The sequence below is a fragment of the Chelonia mydas genome, chromosome 11 (assembly GCF_015237465.2).
Source record: "Chelonia mydas isolate rCheMyd1 chromosome 11, rCheMyd1.pri.v2, whole genome shotgun sequence".
In the NCBI taxonomy this organism is placed as follows: domain Eukaryota; kingdom Metazoa; phylum Chordata; order Testudines; family Cheloniidae; genus Chelonia; species Chelonia mydas.
Genome location: NC_051251.2, coordinates 9,165,640 through 9,181,821, shown reverse-complemented (window position 1 = coordinate 9,181,821; position 16,182 = coordinate 9,165,640). Strand labels below are relative to the sequence as shown.

The following is a 16,182-nucleotide window of genomic DNA, read 5'->3' as shown; positions in this document are numbered from 1 at the left end:
GGATACAGACTAACACGGCTACCCCTCTGATATAGGATGATAATTACCACTTTCCCTGCATATGTCTGTGGTGATGTTAAATTCTTTATGGGCATGGAGTTCTCTTTTGTTAGAAATCATTATGGAGGTGTGGCACAAAGATTAAATGATTTGCATTGGAGGCATTTTGATTGAGTGTTTTAGGCATATGACATTGGGTCTATCAAGACACCTGGTTCCTGATTCCAGTTAGCTGCATAACTGGACAGACCAGATAACTTCTCTGAGCATCATGCAGTGGAGAAGTAATGCTACTAAGCATCAAACTGTTGCTACAGAGAGTAATATTAGCTAGAAAGTTAGTCTGTTTCTGTTAGCAAATCATAAGACCATAAGAACAGAAGAACAGCCATACTGGGTCACACCAAAGGTCCATCTAGCCCAGTATTCTGTCTTCGCACAGTGGCCAATGCCAGGTGCCCCTGAGGGAATGAACAGAACAGGTAATGATCAAGTGATCCATCCCCTGTCGTCCATTCCCAGCTTCTGCCAAACAGAGGCTATGGACAACATCCCTGCCCCAGGTGCCCTGCCCCAAATCATTTGTGAGCCAATCCAACGTTGCATTTATTGTTCTTACTCGTCCACCCAATAGTCTTGCCAGATGATTCAAGAACGGTTCACTTCAATTATTTGTTATTTTTCTGTCTGATTGGCCATCAAAGTCACATGTTATTGCTTTTGCTCCCTGATTTGATGACAGAAACCCTTCAAAGAGGCAGTATGAATTTTGTATTAAAACTCTCAAAACTTTTGGGATTCATGGGTATTTGCCTGAATACAGGTAGTCATCTGAATGACAGGTAGGCAAATACAGGCAGTCATCTGAATAACCAATCATGTGACCCCATGAAACATAACCAACCAAAACTGGCACTTTTATTCACAAAAATATTTTCACATCAGAATTTGTAGAAGTTAGACTGGCTCTAAAGCTACCTTCTAAACAGTGTTTTCAAAGTGCTGTGTATGTGTAATGCAAAGTGGATGAAGTGGAACTAGCATTCAGGAGCCATGGCTCCTAATCCTGTGCATAATCCAGTAGACCCTTGTGGCTTTTGGTTTATCCTGCTCTCATAGGTTTCTCAAAATTCACAAGTTACTTTTCACATTTTTGCTTGCTTCATGGAAAATGATTTCTCTAATACCCTGAAATTTCACAAACAGTGATCAATTTCTTTATTTTCTTTGGGGGAGGGCACTAAATCACATGAAGCAAAGCCTTTACCGTGAATTTTTGCATTTATTTGACAATGTCACAAAAGGGCGGCATTAAGTTTGATGCTCTGGCCAAATTCTGACTCGAATAACGCAATTCTGCCTACCTACAGTCCCCTCTCTGGTCTCATTGCGGAAAGTTAATCTTCATTCCCCCAGAATGGGATGGGGGGGGGCATGGTTGCTGCCACACTCTGGTTTCCAAGTATAGGGTGAGAGGATTTCTATACCTGTAAAGTGCTTTGAGATCCTTCTTGATGAAGGCTAATGAAGGCATATAAGATACATATTCTGCTACTTAGATTGTAAACTCTTTGGGGAAGGGGCAGTCTTTTTGTTTGGTGTTTGTACAGCACCTAGCACAATGGGGTTCTCATCCGTGATCATGACAATACAAATAATAATACTAGAAGTAGTGCAGGAAAGTGTTCAACAATGTAAAGACCAGTCTGAGCCGGCAGAGTGCAAGATAGCTTCCTCCGAAAAAAACAAACCACCGGTCAGCCCTTGGGGTAATAAGCAAAGTAGTTCCATAAACCAGCAGTAAATAGGGTAAATTTCTAGCACACCATGCCACAATGTAGCTCAGCAACTCCCTTAATCATTAATAGGAGTCAGTGAGTCAGCGAAGCCTCTGCATACGCAGGTGAAACTCTAGCCCGTGGGTCACACATGCTGGTGCAACTGCAGGAGGCAACAGTAGCCAAAAAACCACCAGCGTGTGTAAAAGCTTTACGTTGAGGGTTTTTAAAATTTTTTTTATAGCGCACGTATTTAAAGTAGCCATTTACAGTTTTACATGAAACATAAATCATGGGGCGTGGGGGAGGGGAAACAAATGCATTGGCTGTAATATAGGGATGTTTTGTAGCTTCTAAATTTCTTAAGTGTTAGGTCATTTTACTTACAAGTTAAAGAGCTGTCTGCAAGAGGCCTTGGTTGGTCATAAATTGTCCTTCCAGTAATATAAAACACACCATTTATTTACAACACATATGCTCTTCCAAGTAGCTCCAACTGCTCATAAAGAACAAGAGCTTCTATGTCATCCCTACTGAGACTATTGCAATAAAGAGGCCATTGGAATGACTCTGTACTTAGCAGGAGTGCAACAAAATCCAGCAACAGTAGCTTTTATGGTCTCTTTCCTCCCCCCAAGGAAAACATTATATATTAGCTCCATTTTAAAGGATCATGAAGGCCTTACTCCTCATACGGTCCCATTGATTTCAATATGAAGTAAGCTATCACTCAGTTAAGGGTGGTAGAATTTGGCCCAAAGAGATACTTTATTTTAGTTCAGAAGGAAACTGATTAAAAAGAGGAATTCTTAAATATGAAAGGAAGCGTTCACATTTATTTTAATATTGACTCTAAAGCTCCTGATTCAGCTATGCCCAAGGCCACGGTTAATTAATGGATTTTCGTTGTTGTGAAAGGATTATCACAATTTCTGTGTTTACAGTTCTGCACAAGGAGCCTTTTGAGAAACACAAACACCCACTGTGCTGTACATTCCAGGATGTGCAAGCAATAAAAAAAGTGCAAGTGGTTACAATTCATAAGAGGGAGCCCTGGGAAGTGCTAGCCCTAGTGGAGAGAAACGTAGAGTTTATAATATAAGCAGAGATGGGTTCCCATCAAATTCTGCATCTGAATGCCCCTGATTTGGAGGCAACTTTATATCTGGATTCAGATCCCATTTTAGAATCTTGACTCCATTTCTAGCTGTAACTAAGTAAGAACTTAGACCCTGACTCAGAAGCCACTGAAGTCAACAGAAAAAACTCTGATTGACTTCAGGGGACAATGGATCAGGCCCTAATTCAGAGACGGAGGAAAAATAAGTCTGAACAATTTATCTCCAATAATAACAAAAGACATTCCTGAGTGATTTTTGTAATTCTTGAGTCACACAGAATATTGTGATATCTACCCGACGGATTTTGAGGCTAGCAGGATAATAATGGGCTAGTCTACCTTTTTGCCTTAAGGTGATTGGTTCAAATCCCACAAAATGTTCACAACAAAACATCAAAAGGCTTGATGTCGTTTTTTGTTTGCATTTCACCCATGTTTACTAAGGGCCAAGGGTAAATGTAAAGACTTATCAAGGCTTTGGAGCAGATCCTAGTCCATGGCCATTTTCATCTCTTAGTACTGAGAATAACACAATGCCTTGGCACAGGGACTGCAAAGAGAGGGAGCCTATACTGCTGTGTAGTTTCTTCTTACACCTCTGCTTTGGATTGAAAGGATATTGCAGTATTTGTGCTTGCCTAGGGTCAGACCCTGCTGCTGTTGAAATGAATGGGAGTTTTGCCATTGATTCCAAAGAGAGAAGGAGCAGGATTCTGTTTGGGTCTCCTTTAGGTTTTGATTGTGCCAAAATGTATGGCAGATCTGACTGGTTTGGCTTATTGCTGGTGTTATATATTTTAAAGTCTTCATTGCAACTTAAGCTGACAGTTTATAAAGAATTCCCATAAAGAGCGATACATTACTACATTTGCACCGGGACCCCTTCAAAACATTAGCTCATATTCACAATTTAAATATTTTTTTGGCCAATGACAGCGAGCCAAGGCAAAAAGCAATCTCTCAAGTGGTTGACCCAACTCTCACTGAAGTCAGTCGGAATCTCTCTGTTCACTTCAATGGGGGGCACACCAGGCTTACTTTTGATCCCGACCAGTCGGTCCACTGCTTGGCATGTCACCAGCTACTGTCAAATAGGAAACAAACAGACTGGCTTCCCCTTCACTGCACCAAACAGAAAACAACTGGTATTCATTTGTAAGGCCCATCATAGCTTAGCCCTGCCCTACCTTTCATCCCATGTATGCTATTGAGCCATCAATCCCCATCTCTGCTCTGCCAACAATGCCAGCCTTAACTGCCCATTGTGTGGCAGGAGCTTCCTGTAAAACCCCCAAAAGCCATTACCTTGTTCTCCTTAAAACTCACCTTTTCCATGATGCCTACAAAAAACTCAGCGATGATTATATGCAGTGTTGTTGCAATGTGTCGGTCCCAGGCTATTAGAGACATAAGGTGTGGGAGGTAATATATTTTATTAGAGCAACTCCTGTTGGTGAGAGAGGCAAGTTTTCGAGCTTACACAGAGCTCTTCTTGTGTCTCTCACCAACAGAAGGTGATTCAATAAAAGATATTACCTCACCCACCTTGTCTCTTAATAATGGCTAGGCAGCTGGTGTGCTGTGACTGCTGCTTATCACACTGCCCAAATGCGTGCGTTACCTGGCACACGCTCCATCAATTTGTTGTATCCTTCTGTAGCCTGTACTTGGGTTGTAAGCGCCTCAAGTCAGGAACCATCTTTTTACCTGTGTACAGCACCTGCATGGGCCTCTGAGTGCTACCACAATACAGTAACAACGAAACAAGTTATGAAAAAAATTACTTTTTAATGTACAAAAGGCTTATATACAGGTTCAGCATGTTACCTCCATTTTTATGATGTAGAAAACAGCTAAAAATGTCCATAAGATATAAATTTGACAGAACAATTCACCTACAGTGCTTTTAGTAATGATGTCTTCTATACATACTATATACAGAGCTGGAATGGTTATAACAATGCTATTTTAGTAAATGAAGGAAGACCACCTCTGAAAAATTATAGGAATCTTGACAAATTGGAGATATGGTTTCGCTTTGGGGTTTGATCTTTTCTTGTTACACGTGTTGCCTGAAGTGGGGCTCACTAACAAGCACTCTCATATGCAGCCACTGAATAAATCAGCTCAACAGCCAATGGAGACACAAGGGCCGGATCAGTTGCAGCACTTGGGAGGCCCAAAGTGTGACTCCATATGCCCAGTATGGCTTAGAGTCCTAAATTGTGCCCTGCCCTCTTTCCTCAAATGCAAGGGTGAGGTAACTGCAGGTGAGTCTGTACCATGAACTCAAAAAGCCCAATCATTTTAAATTCACCTTTCTAGGTTAGGCACAAGTGCAAACAGCTGCCCTGCCTGATCTTGCTTTCCTAGCACAGCCAGGAGTCCCAGTGACATCAGAAGGGTTTTAGGATATGTGAGGAAGGCAGGATCAAGCCCATCATGCTTTGTTTACCCAAGCTTTTTATTTAAGAATTAGGGTGGGCCAGGTTCTGCTATGTTCACTCACCCCTAACTCTCCACGCAGTTTTCAGAGTAACAGCCGTGTTAGTCTGTATTCGCAAAAAGAAAAGGAGTACTTGTGGCACCTTAGAGACTAACCAATTTATTTGAGCATAAGCTTTCGTGAGCTACAGCTCACTTCATCTCCACGCAGTGCCACTGGAGTTAATAGGACAATACGTGGAGTAGGGTACTGCCCAACACTAGGAAGGCTTTTGCACTCTGGTCCGATGGTAAATGTATATTCTGTTTATGTGTGGCCTTCTGGGGTATTTGGCGTCACAACTTTTGGGCAGGAATAATGACTGGCGTTCGTGCAACGGCCACAAGCCATGCTAGCATCAGTGCAGTTTGTGTGGCACTGGTGAGTGCAAAAGGAGAGCAGTGATTGTAGCAAGCCGACGTTAGCACCTTTAAAAAGCACCCAATGGGAGCTGCAGTTTGCAGGTGGAACTGAGCCACATTCAGTAAAGAGTTGGCCATCAATTGAGCGGGAAAGGACAGAGCCCTGCTGATGCGATATCATGCACATTTGGTTTAGTTTTTTAAAGTTCAGCACACAGGGTGTCTGGAATCAGGAGGGAATTTCACATGTGTACCCTTCCCCTTGACACACTTAACACTATAACACTAGGAAGAAAAGACTGGTCTTTTTGAGATGTGGTAAATTTCAGTGAGGTCTGTTTTCACCGTGTTCACCCTTTTGTCTACCAACAGGAATAAATAATGCATTGAGGAGTCTTTCCACTAACTTCAGGATCAGGCCCTAAAATTGTAAAAACTGTTAGCCAGCTTATATTTTGGGGAGGATTTTCTTGTAGTTAGATTCCTCCTATTCACCCCAATGGGTAATTTTCAGAGACGCTTTCACCCACAGCTCTGATAGCCCACTACAAATCCCAGACATTTGACTAAGGGCTTGTCTTAATGACTAATGAACATTTAGTCTGTGGCAAGCTGGGGTGTGAATCAAGCCTGCACCAGCTTGCGAGGCAGGCCCTGCTGACCTGCATTAACCGTTCGGCGGCGCGCTTGGATCTAGTCCCGTTTCAAAGAGGACCAGATCAAAGCGCACGAAGAACTGTTAGTGTGCATCAGCAGGATCCACAGGGATAGTCCGTCTGAGGCGGGCTAGTGCGGGGAGAGTCACACCTCAGCTTGCCGTGACCTGATTGTTTGTGTAGACAAGTCGTAAGCTAGCGAAGTAATTATATGCCCCCCCATCACCCTGATGAGGAAAAATTAGAGCTGAGCTGTTGTGAAGCCCCATTAGCGATTTTCATAGATTCACAGCGTTTAAGACCAGAAGGGACCACTGTGATCGTCCAGTCCAACTCCCTGTACAACACAGACCGTAGGCTTCCCTGAATTAATTCCTGTATAACCCCCTGATTTACACAAATTGTTTAAGGCCTCAGACGAAAGTCACTATTCTACTGAAGTCACTAGTGACAGGGCATAACGTTAAGCACATGCATAAACCTTTGCAGGATTGGGGCCTTCCTGCCATTAGAGATGCTTTCAGACGAATGGTATTTTCAGGCCTCTGCTACATTCTACCCATGATATAAACCATATTGTAAACACATCTGACAAAAGGGGCATTAATCTTTCATGTGTCCCATCAATGTATCTTTCTGATGTTTTTCCGAAACACTGCTATGCTTTATAAATTTCTCTTGATTTTATATACACTATATTTGATTTCAGTGGAAGAGACGCCTTGCCTACTTAACACTAAAGCATAGTAAGGCACTTTTCTGAGACGCTGTTGGGAACTGATGCTTTTCTACGAAGTCGCAAGGTACAAAGAACTGTTCAAAATGATACTGCTGGGAGTGGACTTTTTGGGAGATGTAACTAAATGCTTCTCTCACTGGAGCAGAATATGCAGTATGGCTTTTATTCAGCTCAAAAAGACACCCCTCTGTTTGTTTCTGGCATGCACTGAGAAATGGTCTTTTCTTTTTGCAGACATAACTAAAAGAAAACCCAGGGAGGTGGCAAGCATGGAGGAAAAGATTTCATTTGTAACCATTCTTATGCAATATTCTCATTTGGTGGTGGCGTTGCTCAGACCCCTGAAAAACCAAGCCAAAAAATAATACTAGAGGTTGCACTCTTTTGGTGCTAAACTGCTTTTAGATAGTTTATACAAGTCTGTGCAGAGACATTTTTTACTTTGAATCCCTTTAATGTATTTAATACTTGTCAAAAATGCTACTCTATAGAAACTGATTATTTTTAAAAAGCACATTCATAAAACTGCTTTGTGTAAAGTCCCTGGGACAAACCATGGGGCTTTATCATTAGGACATCATGTTAAGAAATTTACTCTCTTCTGCCAGGGTGGTTAGCATGGAGCTCATGTCGCCTATCGCCATGTTGCTTATTCCAGCTGGTATGGACGGCAGTGTCAGAGAGTTCCGTGGAGTTGTAAGGCGAGAGGAGTTCTGGGAGAGATTCTGCAGAATGCTAGGGCTGAGCGTTCCTGACATCAGGCTTGAATGGTCTCCATCATCCATGATGGCATCAAAATCTATCTGAGCAGGCTCCAGACCCTGTGAGTCCACTGTGCTTGACACCTGGTTAGCTCCGGGAGAAGGCATGGCAGTTGGCTTGATATTCAAGGCACACTGCTGCTGTCCCACTCTACAGTCCACATGGTTATCAAAGTTTCCATTTTGTTCATACATGTGGATTTGACCATAATAGTACATCATATTGTTTTCCCTCATGCTGTTTGCACATTGCTGAGCCTGCATTGACACCATATCGTTGGTTCTTTTCGGAGTGGCCTCTGCTGTTTCCTGGCCAGGGCTCATGGTATTAGTAGCGTGCGGAGTTCTCATGTAACCTAGTTGCTGAATGTTGCGTATCCCTCGATGTCTGTTTACTGGATTAGGGTCAGGTGGAGGATGAGGCTGTACCATTCCAGGAGTGTAGGTCTGGCCAGCTGAACCCATTATGCTCTGTTGGGGCTCAAAGTTTGGCTGATTTGAGGTCATTAAAGAAGGGGGCTGATAAAACACCTCCTGAGTCATGGAGAAATTCATGGGATTTGTCTGAGATGAATAGTTCTGCTGACTTTGTTCATGCATGACCTGAGTCAGTCTATTACTGTTGACCATTAAAGAGGGATCCGTTGCAACGTCCATTTGCTGAGGATGAACGTGGGATCCAGACTTCACCACCATGTTGCTACAAGAAGGGGAAAGCTGGTTTGGATCTCCACTGATTGCATTTGGGCTCAGCATTTGATGAGCCTGGTTATACCCTTGGTGCAGGCTCAGATCGGAGTTCATATTAGGTCCTGGATTTATCTGCTGCTGCTGCCTCAGCTGCATACAGTTTAGCCTTTGTCCATCCATGCTCACATTTCTTTGCATAAAATTCTGCTGTGTCACATTCATGCCGCTTTGACTCATCTGCATTTGCTGCTGGTTAAAGTTCTGATATTGACCAAAGTTCTGCTTCTGCTGGACAACAGCTAAGTTTCCTTGAGAAAACTGTTGCTTCGATTGGTTAGCCAGAACATCAACGGTACCTGAGCTAACCTCATTCCACTGGACGGGCATGTTGTTTTTGCTCATGTTCGAGGGAGCGCCAAAGCTCATGTGGCACTCTGCCATCCCTGGACCCAAATGGTTCATGCTTGCATCAGTTCCAGCCATCCTGCGCTGGCTAGACAAGTTTGGATGTTGCAGTTTCCCACTGCCTTGGAAGTTTTGCATTTCATTACTGTACCCCATGGAAGCGTTTTCCACAGCTGCCCCATTGTTCTGAGATTTGATATATTGCACTACATCATCCGGCAGCATAATGTCATCTTCTCCAATGGGGCCCTCCGTCTCACCTGACATGGCTTCCATGGCAATATTCTCACTAATGCTCAGAGGTCGAGGTGAATAGACGTGCCTGGGAAGGCTGCCATCAGAGCGTGTGTAATTTGAAAGGCTGCAGTTCCTTCTGTCCGCAGGATGTGGTGGGTGGAGGGGATTCATGCTGTTGGTGCTGTTGAAGCGATGGACTCTAGGGAGGGACAGGGGGTCTGCGGCGGGTCTCCTCACAGGATCGCTTGCGCGTCTTGTGTTGTTACCTGACACGTCATGGGGAAAGGACAGGGCTGCTGCGTACCCATGAGTGCTGCCATCGCTGCAGCGTCTTGGCCCAGGAGGGAGGCGAAATGAAGGCAACGCAGGATCTGGCCCATCGAGAAGAGAGATCTTGGTCTTCAGACTCATTCTTTCCAAGTTAGGTAAAGGTGTGGGAGGAGGGCCCCCCGTGGCAGCAGCATACTTGGCTTTCAGCCTGTAGTGCTGAGCTGGCGTGAGGTTGAGAAGGCCAGGTATGCTGCTACACTGGCTGGCTTCGCTTGATCTGCGTGACGCGTCCGTAGAAATCGGGTCGTAGGAGTCGGCAGAGCTCGTGTTGTTGGGACGATTCCCAAACTGCGAAGCTTCGCTGGAACGGCGACTAGAGAAGTAAGGGGAAATCCCTGATGATCTCCGACTGACAGTGTAGGCCGAGCTGATGGTGCTTGTCGTACTGTCACGGCGTTCACTGAGCTGATTCAGCATCGTAATCTCATTTACAGACAGCTCCGTTATTCTAGGATTAGGCAGTGTAGCCGAGGAACCACCAATATTTTCTAGGATAGAGCCTGGAAGAAGGTTGGGGGGGAAGAAAAATGGTTTTGTTAGCTGAGAGGGCTATTTTGGGGTAAATAGCTACACTACATTCACTGTTGTGCTTGGGGTCTAAATACAGATCTGTGTGTGTTACTCACCAGCAAATGTTTGCTTAAGAAGAGTGATGTAAACGTGACTAACTGGTAATGGAGTCAGCACATTGTCTGCAGCTCTGGGGAGGAGGGACAGCTCAGTGGTTTGAGCATTGGCCTGCTAAACCCAGGGTTGTGAGTTCAGTCCTTGAGGGGGCCATTTAGGGATCTGGGGCAAAAATTGGGGATTGGTCCTAGTTTGAGCAGGGGGTTGGACTAGATGACCTCCTGAGGTCCCTTCCAACCCTGATATTCTATGACTCTGTGCTCTGATGAGAAAAGGGACAGTACAGGGCAGGGAAAGAGGACAGTGAGATGTACTCAGGAAATTAACTGAGTCGCTGCTACAGAGTCTTTTCCAGTGTTTGCTTCATTGCCACTGCAACTGATGAGGAGAACATTCCTGTGGGCTTCTTTTTATAAGGCAGAATGAAAACACTACAGGCACAACATGTGGTTTCCAAGCCTGGTCGTATGATCAGTCACTCAAACTGGTTTCAAAAATTCAGAGGCAGAGGTCTGATTGCTCAGTACTAGAAATTCATGTACCCTTCTGAGATCTTTTCCAGAGCAATTCAAGAAGCTCCATTCAGTAAACTCTAAGGGCAGATCATCTGCCCAGTGACTTTTCCTTTGATAAGCTGGAGAGGCACAAAATGATCATAAATTTGTCCTAGTCAGGAATCTCTAGCTGGCATAGAAGTTAAAACTAGCATAGGTGGCTCTATGCCACCGTCACCAAGCTCCCGACCTGATATGGGGGCAGGCCAAAGTCATGGGCAGGGATGGGGGCATGGCTGGATTGCTGTTCTGCTCTAGCAGTCCTCAGATGGCAAAACAGCCCATAGGGGATTGTTACTGCTAGCACAGGGCTGCTCTAATTTCCACCACTGGGGTAAGGTGGGGGCGGGTGCAAACTGGCCTTGGGCAACTCTGGGAATCCCACCCAAAATTATTCAGCTGAGTTCACACCTGCATTGTCCTTTTATGAGACAGCTCATCTTTATTCTGCGAGGAGTGATGTTGATAGGCAGGGAAATGATTCTGCTCTAGGGCAGACCCTGTGCTGTGAGACATGGGACATGGCCTGAGGGAGCCTAACAGCGGGAAGAACATAGGACCATGGCTTACCATTTCCTGGTATGGGAGGCAGCTTGGTGTTTCTGACTTGTGGAGCTGGGCTCACCCATGAGCAGGAATCCTTAACCGTCTTGAGTTTCTCCTTCTTGAGCTGTTCAAGTCGCTGCATCGTTGTCATGTGTTTCCTTAGCTGAAGGCTGACTGTTGAATTGCCCGATGAGACTGTCGAGTCCACAACAGGAGCATTGTCATCCAGTGCGGTCAGGTCTCCCAGGCTTCCCCCACTGTGCATGTTCATTTCTACTCCACTGTCATTGTTGTTGGTGCTACCAAGTGGTGATGGTTCACTGCTGCATGATGACTGGCCACCAGGACTGGACTGACACATCTTGGAAAGGAGAAATAATAGAAGGTCTGAGTTCTGCAGTTGAAAACACAGCTTTGGAACACGCACGCACACGAGTCTGGAGACTGAAGTCTCCTATTTATCAATACATTTGGTACAGGGAACAGGTGGTCACCACCTTCCCCATACACAGACATGCTGCCCATTGCCATGTCTCAGCTCTGTTCTGCAGCCATGGAGCACTTTCTAGGTAGGAGTGGATAGTTTAGTTTCCATATCCAGTCTTTGCTGCTGACAAGGCCAGTATGCTAATTAATGCCAACTGGTATTATAGTTTCATGCTGTGGGCAGATTTATTTAAAAACAACAATACTTTAACAAATCTGGATGGACTTGTTTTTTAAATTCACAAGCATTTGCATAAAACCCCACAGGTTAAAAATCTTTGGTGTGTTTCATTTTGCCCATAGAGACAGACCAAACATTGCTGCTGCAGTAGATAAAGGATTGATGCTTCATGAAGATAAGCTAGTGCATTAGCAGATTATGCAAGGTACAGCTGCAATGAGCACCAGTTTATCTAACATAGGATCAAGTCCTAAGTTTTCAGGCACAGCATATTTCTGTCTTTTAAATACCTTAACATGTAATTAGTTTAGCTGACAATCTTTCTAGACAGATAAAAACATGGCTTGCTGTTTGCAAGCTCCCACTTACAGATTGGGTAGATAAGTACCATAAAGGTTTGTTTTACTTGCATTAGAAATGACATTTCACACTGAGCAACTTATTTTCAACAAACATTGAATGGTCTGAACTTGCTTGGTCACAGCACTCTTCATTGTTAGGTAAGATGCCAGGTTCTCAATTCCTGGTCGTGAACTCCTGCTCCAGAGATTGTCAAAACCTGGGAATGCTGCAGAGGCAACATACTTAGCCCCAGGACCAGGTGGGAGTGTCGGGAGAGTGAGTGCCTTATTTTGATCAAAACCAGCCCTAAATAGCAGGGCTGCCTGGCTTTAAAGGGTCCAGTTACCTTTCATCGGAAGGACACAGGTTACACTCCAGGAGTGCAATGCTGGGGTGTAATGCTGGGAGGAATTAAGTAAGGGGAATTCTTGGGACACTGACAAAGAGATGCTGGACCCTCCCCCAGTTGCTCCTTTCTGGCTGCCCACCTGTACCTCCTCACTCCGTTTGCATTTAAACACTACTTGGTTTGGTTAGCTGTCGGTGCACAGTACAGAATATATGACATTTTTATACAGCGATTTCAATACAAAGACTTTATTTTCTCACCTTAGTACCGACTGTCCTTAGGAAGGTACAGTAAGGAAAGGTAAGTGGGAACAAAGAACAGGTTGTTAGAATAAAGAGAACATTAACAAAAAGGAGAAGATTAGTGAAAGAGTGTAGAGGGGACTACACAATTCAGGGTAAATTAGCAGAATTATTTCTCCCCCCTTCCTCCCCCCTCCCCCACCAATTCAGAAGTCAGCACATTTAATTTAACACCTCTTCATGTACCTGGATCCAAATCCCAGTGAATTTTCACAGACCTCGGTGGATTTTGGATTAGATCGAATTTTGGGTCAGAAAGAGGAACCCCAGACACTATTACAAGTGATTTCAATCAATTAGCTCCATCACAGGGCTTCAGAGATTTGAATTGAAACAAGTAGTAAATACAGAGAGATACATATGTTGTCGATAGGCACAGTGAGCTGGGTACTGCCCTCGTTACACCATGCAACCCAAGTGAAGTAAAAGGGGTTCTGTAGGTATAGCAGAAAGGAAGGATTGCCCACTGTGCCTAACACCAATGGAGCTGCCCAGAGGGTAACTATGGAAAGAACGTGACCTACAATCTGTTAGAAAAATCACCATTAGGGAAAGTAGGGGAGAAATATTTTCATAGAAAAAAACGTGTGTGTGTGTTATTCTTACACTGAGTTTTTCAATGAACACAGGATCATGTGAAGGTGAAATTGTCCATTTAGCCAATAAAAGCCATTCTGGCTGTGAAAACAGTCAATTCCTTCCTGGACTAAACTCCTATATCATCACACTATCACCCAAGAGCATGGCATCTAGCCCTTTTATAGTGCAAAGCCATGTTGACTGGTAGAAATGAAAACATTTTGGCCTGGCTTAAAATCAAGAAACCGTATACTTTGAGTCTCAAGGCTTGTGAAATTCTCTCAACTCCAGTGAGAAACCCGGGAACTGAATGAACTCTAGCAGGTGAAAGTGACTTTAGTTCAGCCATTTATTGCCTCTTGTTTTACAAAAATTTTGCCTTTTTCGCTGCTAAGGGAAGGAGAAATGTTGAAACGTGAAAGAGTTGTGGTGCAGCAACGCTCTTGATTTCCTCTAACTACTGTGTAATACACAAAACCACACAGATTTAATGAAATGACATGTGACTGGCTTGGAAAGGAAATAAGACCACTGCATGATTTAAAGTGTCTTGGGGGACAAAAGAAATTGTATTATGACAACATTTATTGTCACATTTTCACCTTCATGGCATGGCATTAAGGCCGCATGGGCTGATGCGTTCATTCATCATCCTATCAGCAATGTTACAAATATCACACCTTGGGCTCTGTGTTGCTGTGTAACAAAACACAAAATACAAAACACAAAATACACTGGGGACTCTTAACTGTCCTGCAGTTTTAACTTTGGGGTTGAGGGCATTGAAAACTGGGATTGTCCTGCAAATTTCTGGGTGCATGGCAAATGCATGAGGACGAAAAAGGCTGCAACTTTACATTTTTCACCTGTCTCTCCGAGAAATTACAAACCATACTCTTATCTTTTAAAGAACAGCTTCTCTTACCACAGAATTCTCAGTCTTTATTGTTTTGACTTGTAAGCAGTCCTCCATGCCTCTGGTGGTACTGTTAGCCTCGGTGCTCTCTTCTGACATCTTGCTACTCTGCTTGGCACTTGCTTCGTTGTCGCCATTTTCCTTGAGGGGAGGCGGCCTTGGGTGAACGTCGTTGCGCTGCTTCTTCGTGACATGGGCGTCGGGCCCATGCACAGTCTTGACGTGTTTCCTGAGGGAACTGGGGTCCGTGTACCTCTTTGTGCAGCCCGGGATTTTACAGACATAGGGTTTCTGTTGATATGACAAATTTGAGGTTATTTTTAAAGCAGACTGAAATATTGTGGACATGCTTTGTAGACAAAGATAAGCCATGTCCTTACAGAACACAATGAACATGATGCTGCGAGCAAAAAATGTGGAGAATCTGCCTCTTAGGGTCTTGCAACGCGTCTGTGGCAGATTTTTAAACTGTGATCCATGTTCTGCTGGTGGTCATGGAACACTTGGTTGTGGGCCACAGAGACCTGGCTAGTCGCTTGATACTGGCTTTACTTCTTGTTTTGGGCTGCAAAATTCAAAGATAGCTAAAAATTCACAAAGTACTTTCCAGTATTACTTTTCCACCTAAGCATTTGCTGCCACAGGAATGTTTCATGATTGTGGATGGGAGGGGTGGTGGTCTGAATCATTGGAATTGCAGGGGATTGTCTACAAGACAATCTCTCCGTTAAGATGGTGTCTACTCTGGGGAAAAGTTTGAGACCTCCTGATCTATGGAAATCCAGAGAAACTAAGCCAGACTGGATTCTGTCTATCTAGTCTTTTGTATATCTCCAGCACCCATCACTCTGAAATCTGTTATTGTGCAAAACAAACCACAGGCACGCAATGCTTTTTAAGACGATGGCATTGTATTCCTGGAATCATGAATCATTGATCGCTGCAGCAAAACAAATCTGAGGCCAGACTTTTGGAAACAGAAGTTAGCAAGTAGCTATCCTTTCTTTTTTTTAAAAAAAAACTTTGATTTATGCACTTTCCAATTCCAATGTGCATGAGCACCAAAGCTGTGAAGGCTATTGCAGCTTTTGAAGGGTTGAATTCATCACAAACACCACTTCAGCCTCACAATTGCTCTACGTACTTTTCCACTGAGACATTGGAACGGATCCATCTAAAAGAACAACAGGTAAATGATTTTCTAAGGTTAACCAAAAATGGCCATTTCTATTAGTTAGGTATCTATTTTCGAATTTGACAAAAAGAGCACATGTAAAACTGCTGGGGGGAGAATTAGTTAGTTAGTTAGTTAGTTTTGGGTAAAATCAAACCAAACCAAACCAACCAACAAACAAAACTAAACCAGCACAATCACATGGACAGCACTAGAGATCTATTCTTGCAACAGAATTCCTGGCTGATCTTGGGTAAGTCACTTTAACTATCTGTGCTTCAGTTTCCCCATCTGTAAAATGGGGAGATAAATATCTACCTCAGGGTGTTGTGGTGATTTAATGAATTAAAGTTTGTAATGCTCACTTAGATTCTTGGATGGGGCAATATAGAAGTATTATTACTGTTGTTATAATCTGCATTAGGGAAAAGGGAATAGGATGACTTACAAAGGTCCTTTAGCCCTAATGTTGGGGAGTAGATAATAGCTCTGTTTGATATTTATGAGTATCAAGAATATTGAAATGTGGTCATTACTGCCAGTGCTACCAAGAATTCCATTTA

The 16,182-nt window shown here is 43.7% G+C and overlaps 1 protein-coding gene across 2 annotated transcripts in view; it reads right to left on the bottom strand.

The window, feature by feature from the left end:
• Window positions 1-4,669: 4,669 nt before the first annotated feature.
• GLI2 (GLI family zinc finger 2) overlaps window positions 4,670-16,182 on the bottom strand; it is a 262,344-nt gene continuing 250,831 nt past the window's right edge. For both annotated transcript variants that reach the window (XM_037912674.2, XM_043525483.1), the window contains 3 exons: window positions 14,455-14,736; window positions 11,315-11,651; window positions 4,670-10,063 (listed from right to left, as the gene is read on the bottom strand). In XM_037912674.2, coding sequence (XP_037768602.1) covers window positions 7,710-10,063; window positions 11,315-11,651; window positions 14,455-14,736 — 2,973 coding nt within the window. In that variant the 3' untranslated portion in view covers window positions 4,670-7,709. The remainder of the gene's footprint in view (window positions 10,064-11,314; window positions 11,652-14,454; window positions 14,737-16,182) is intronic.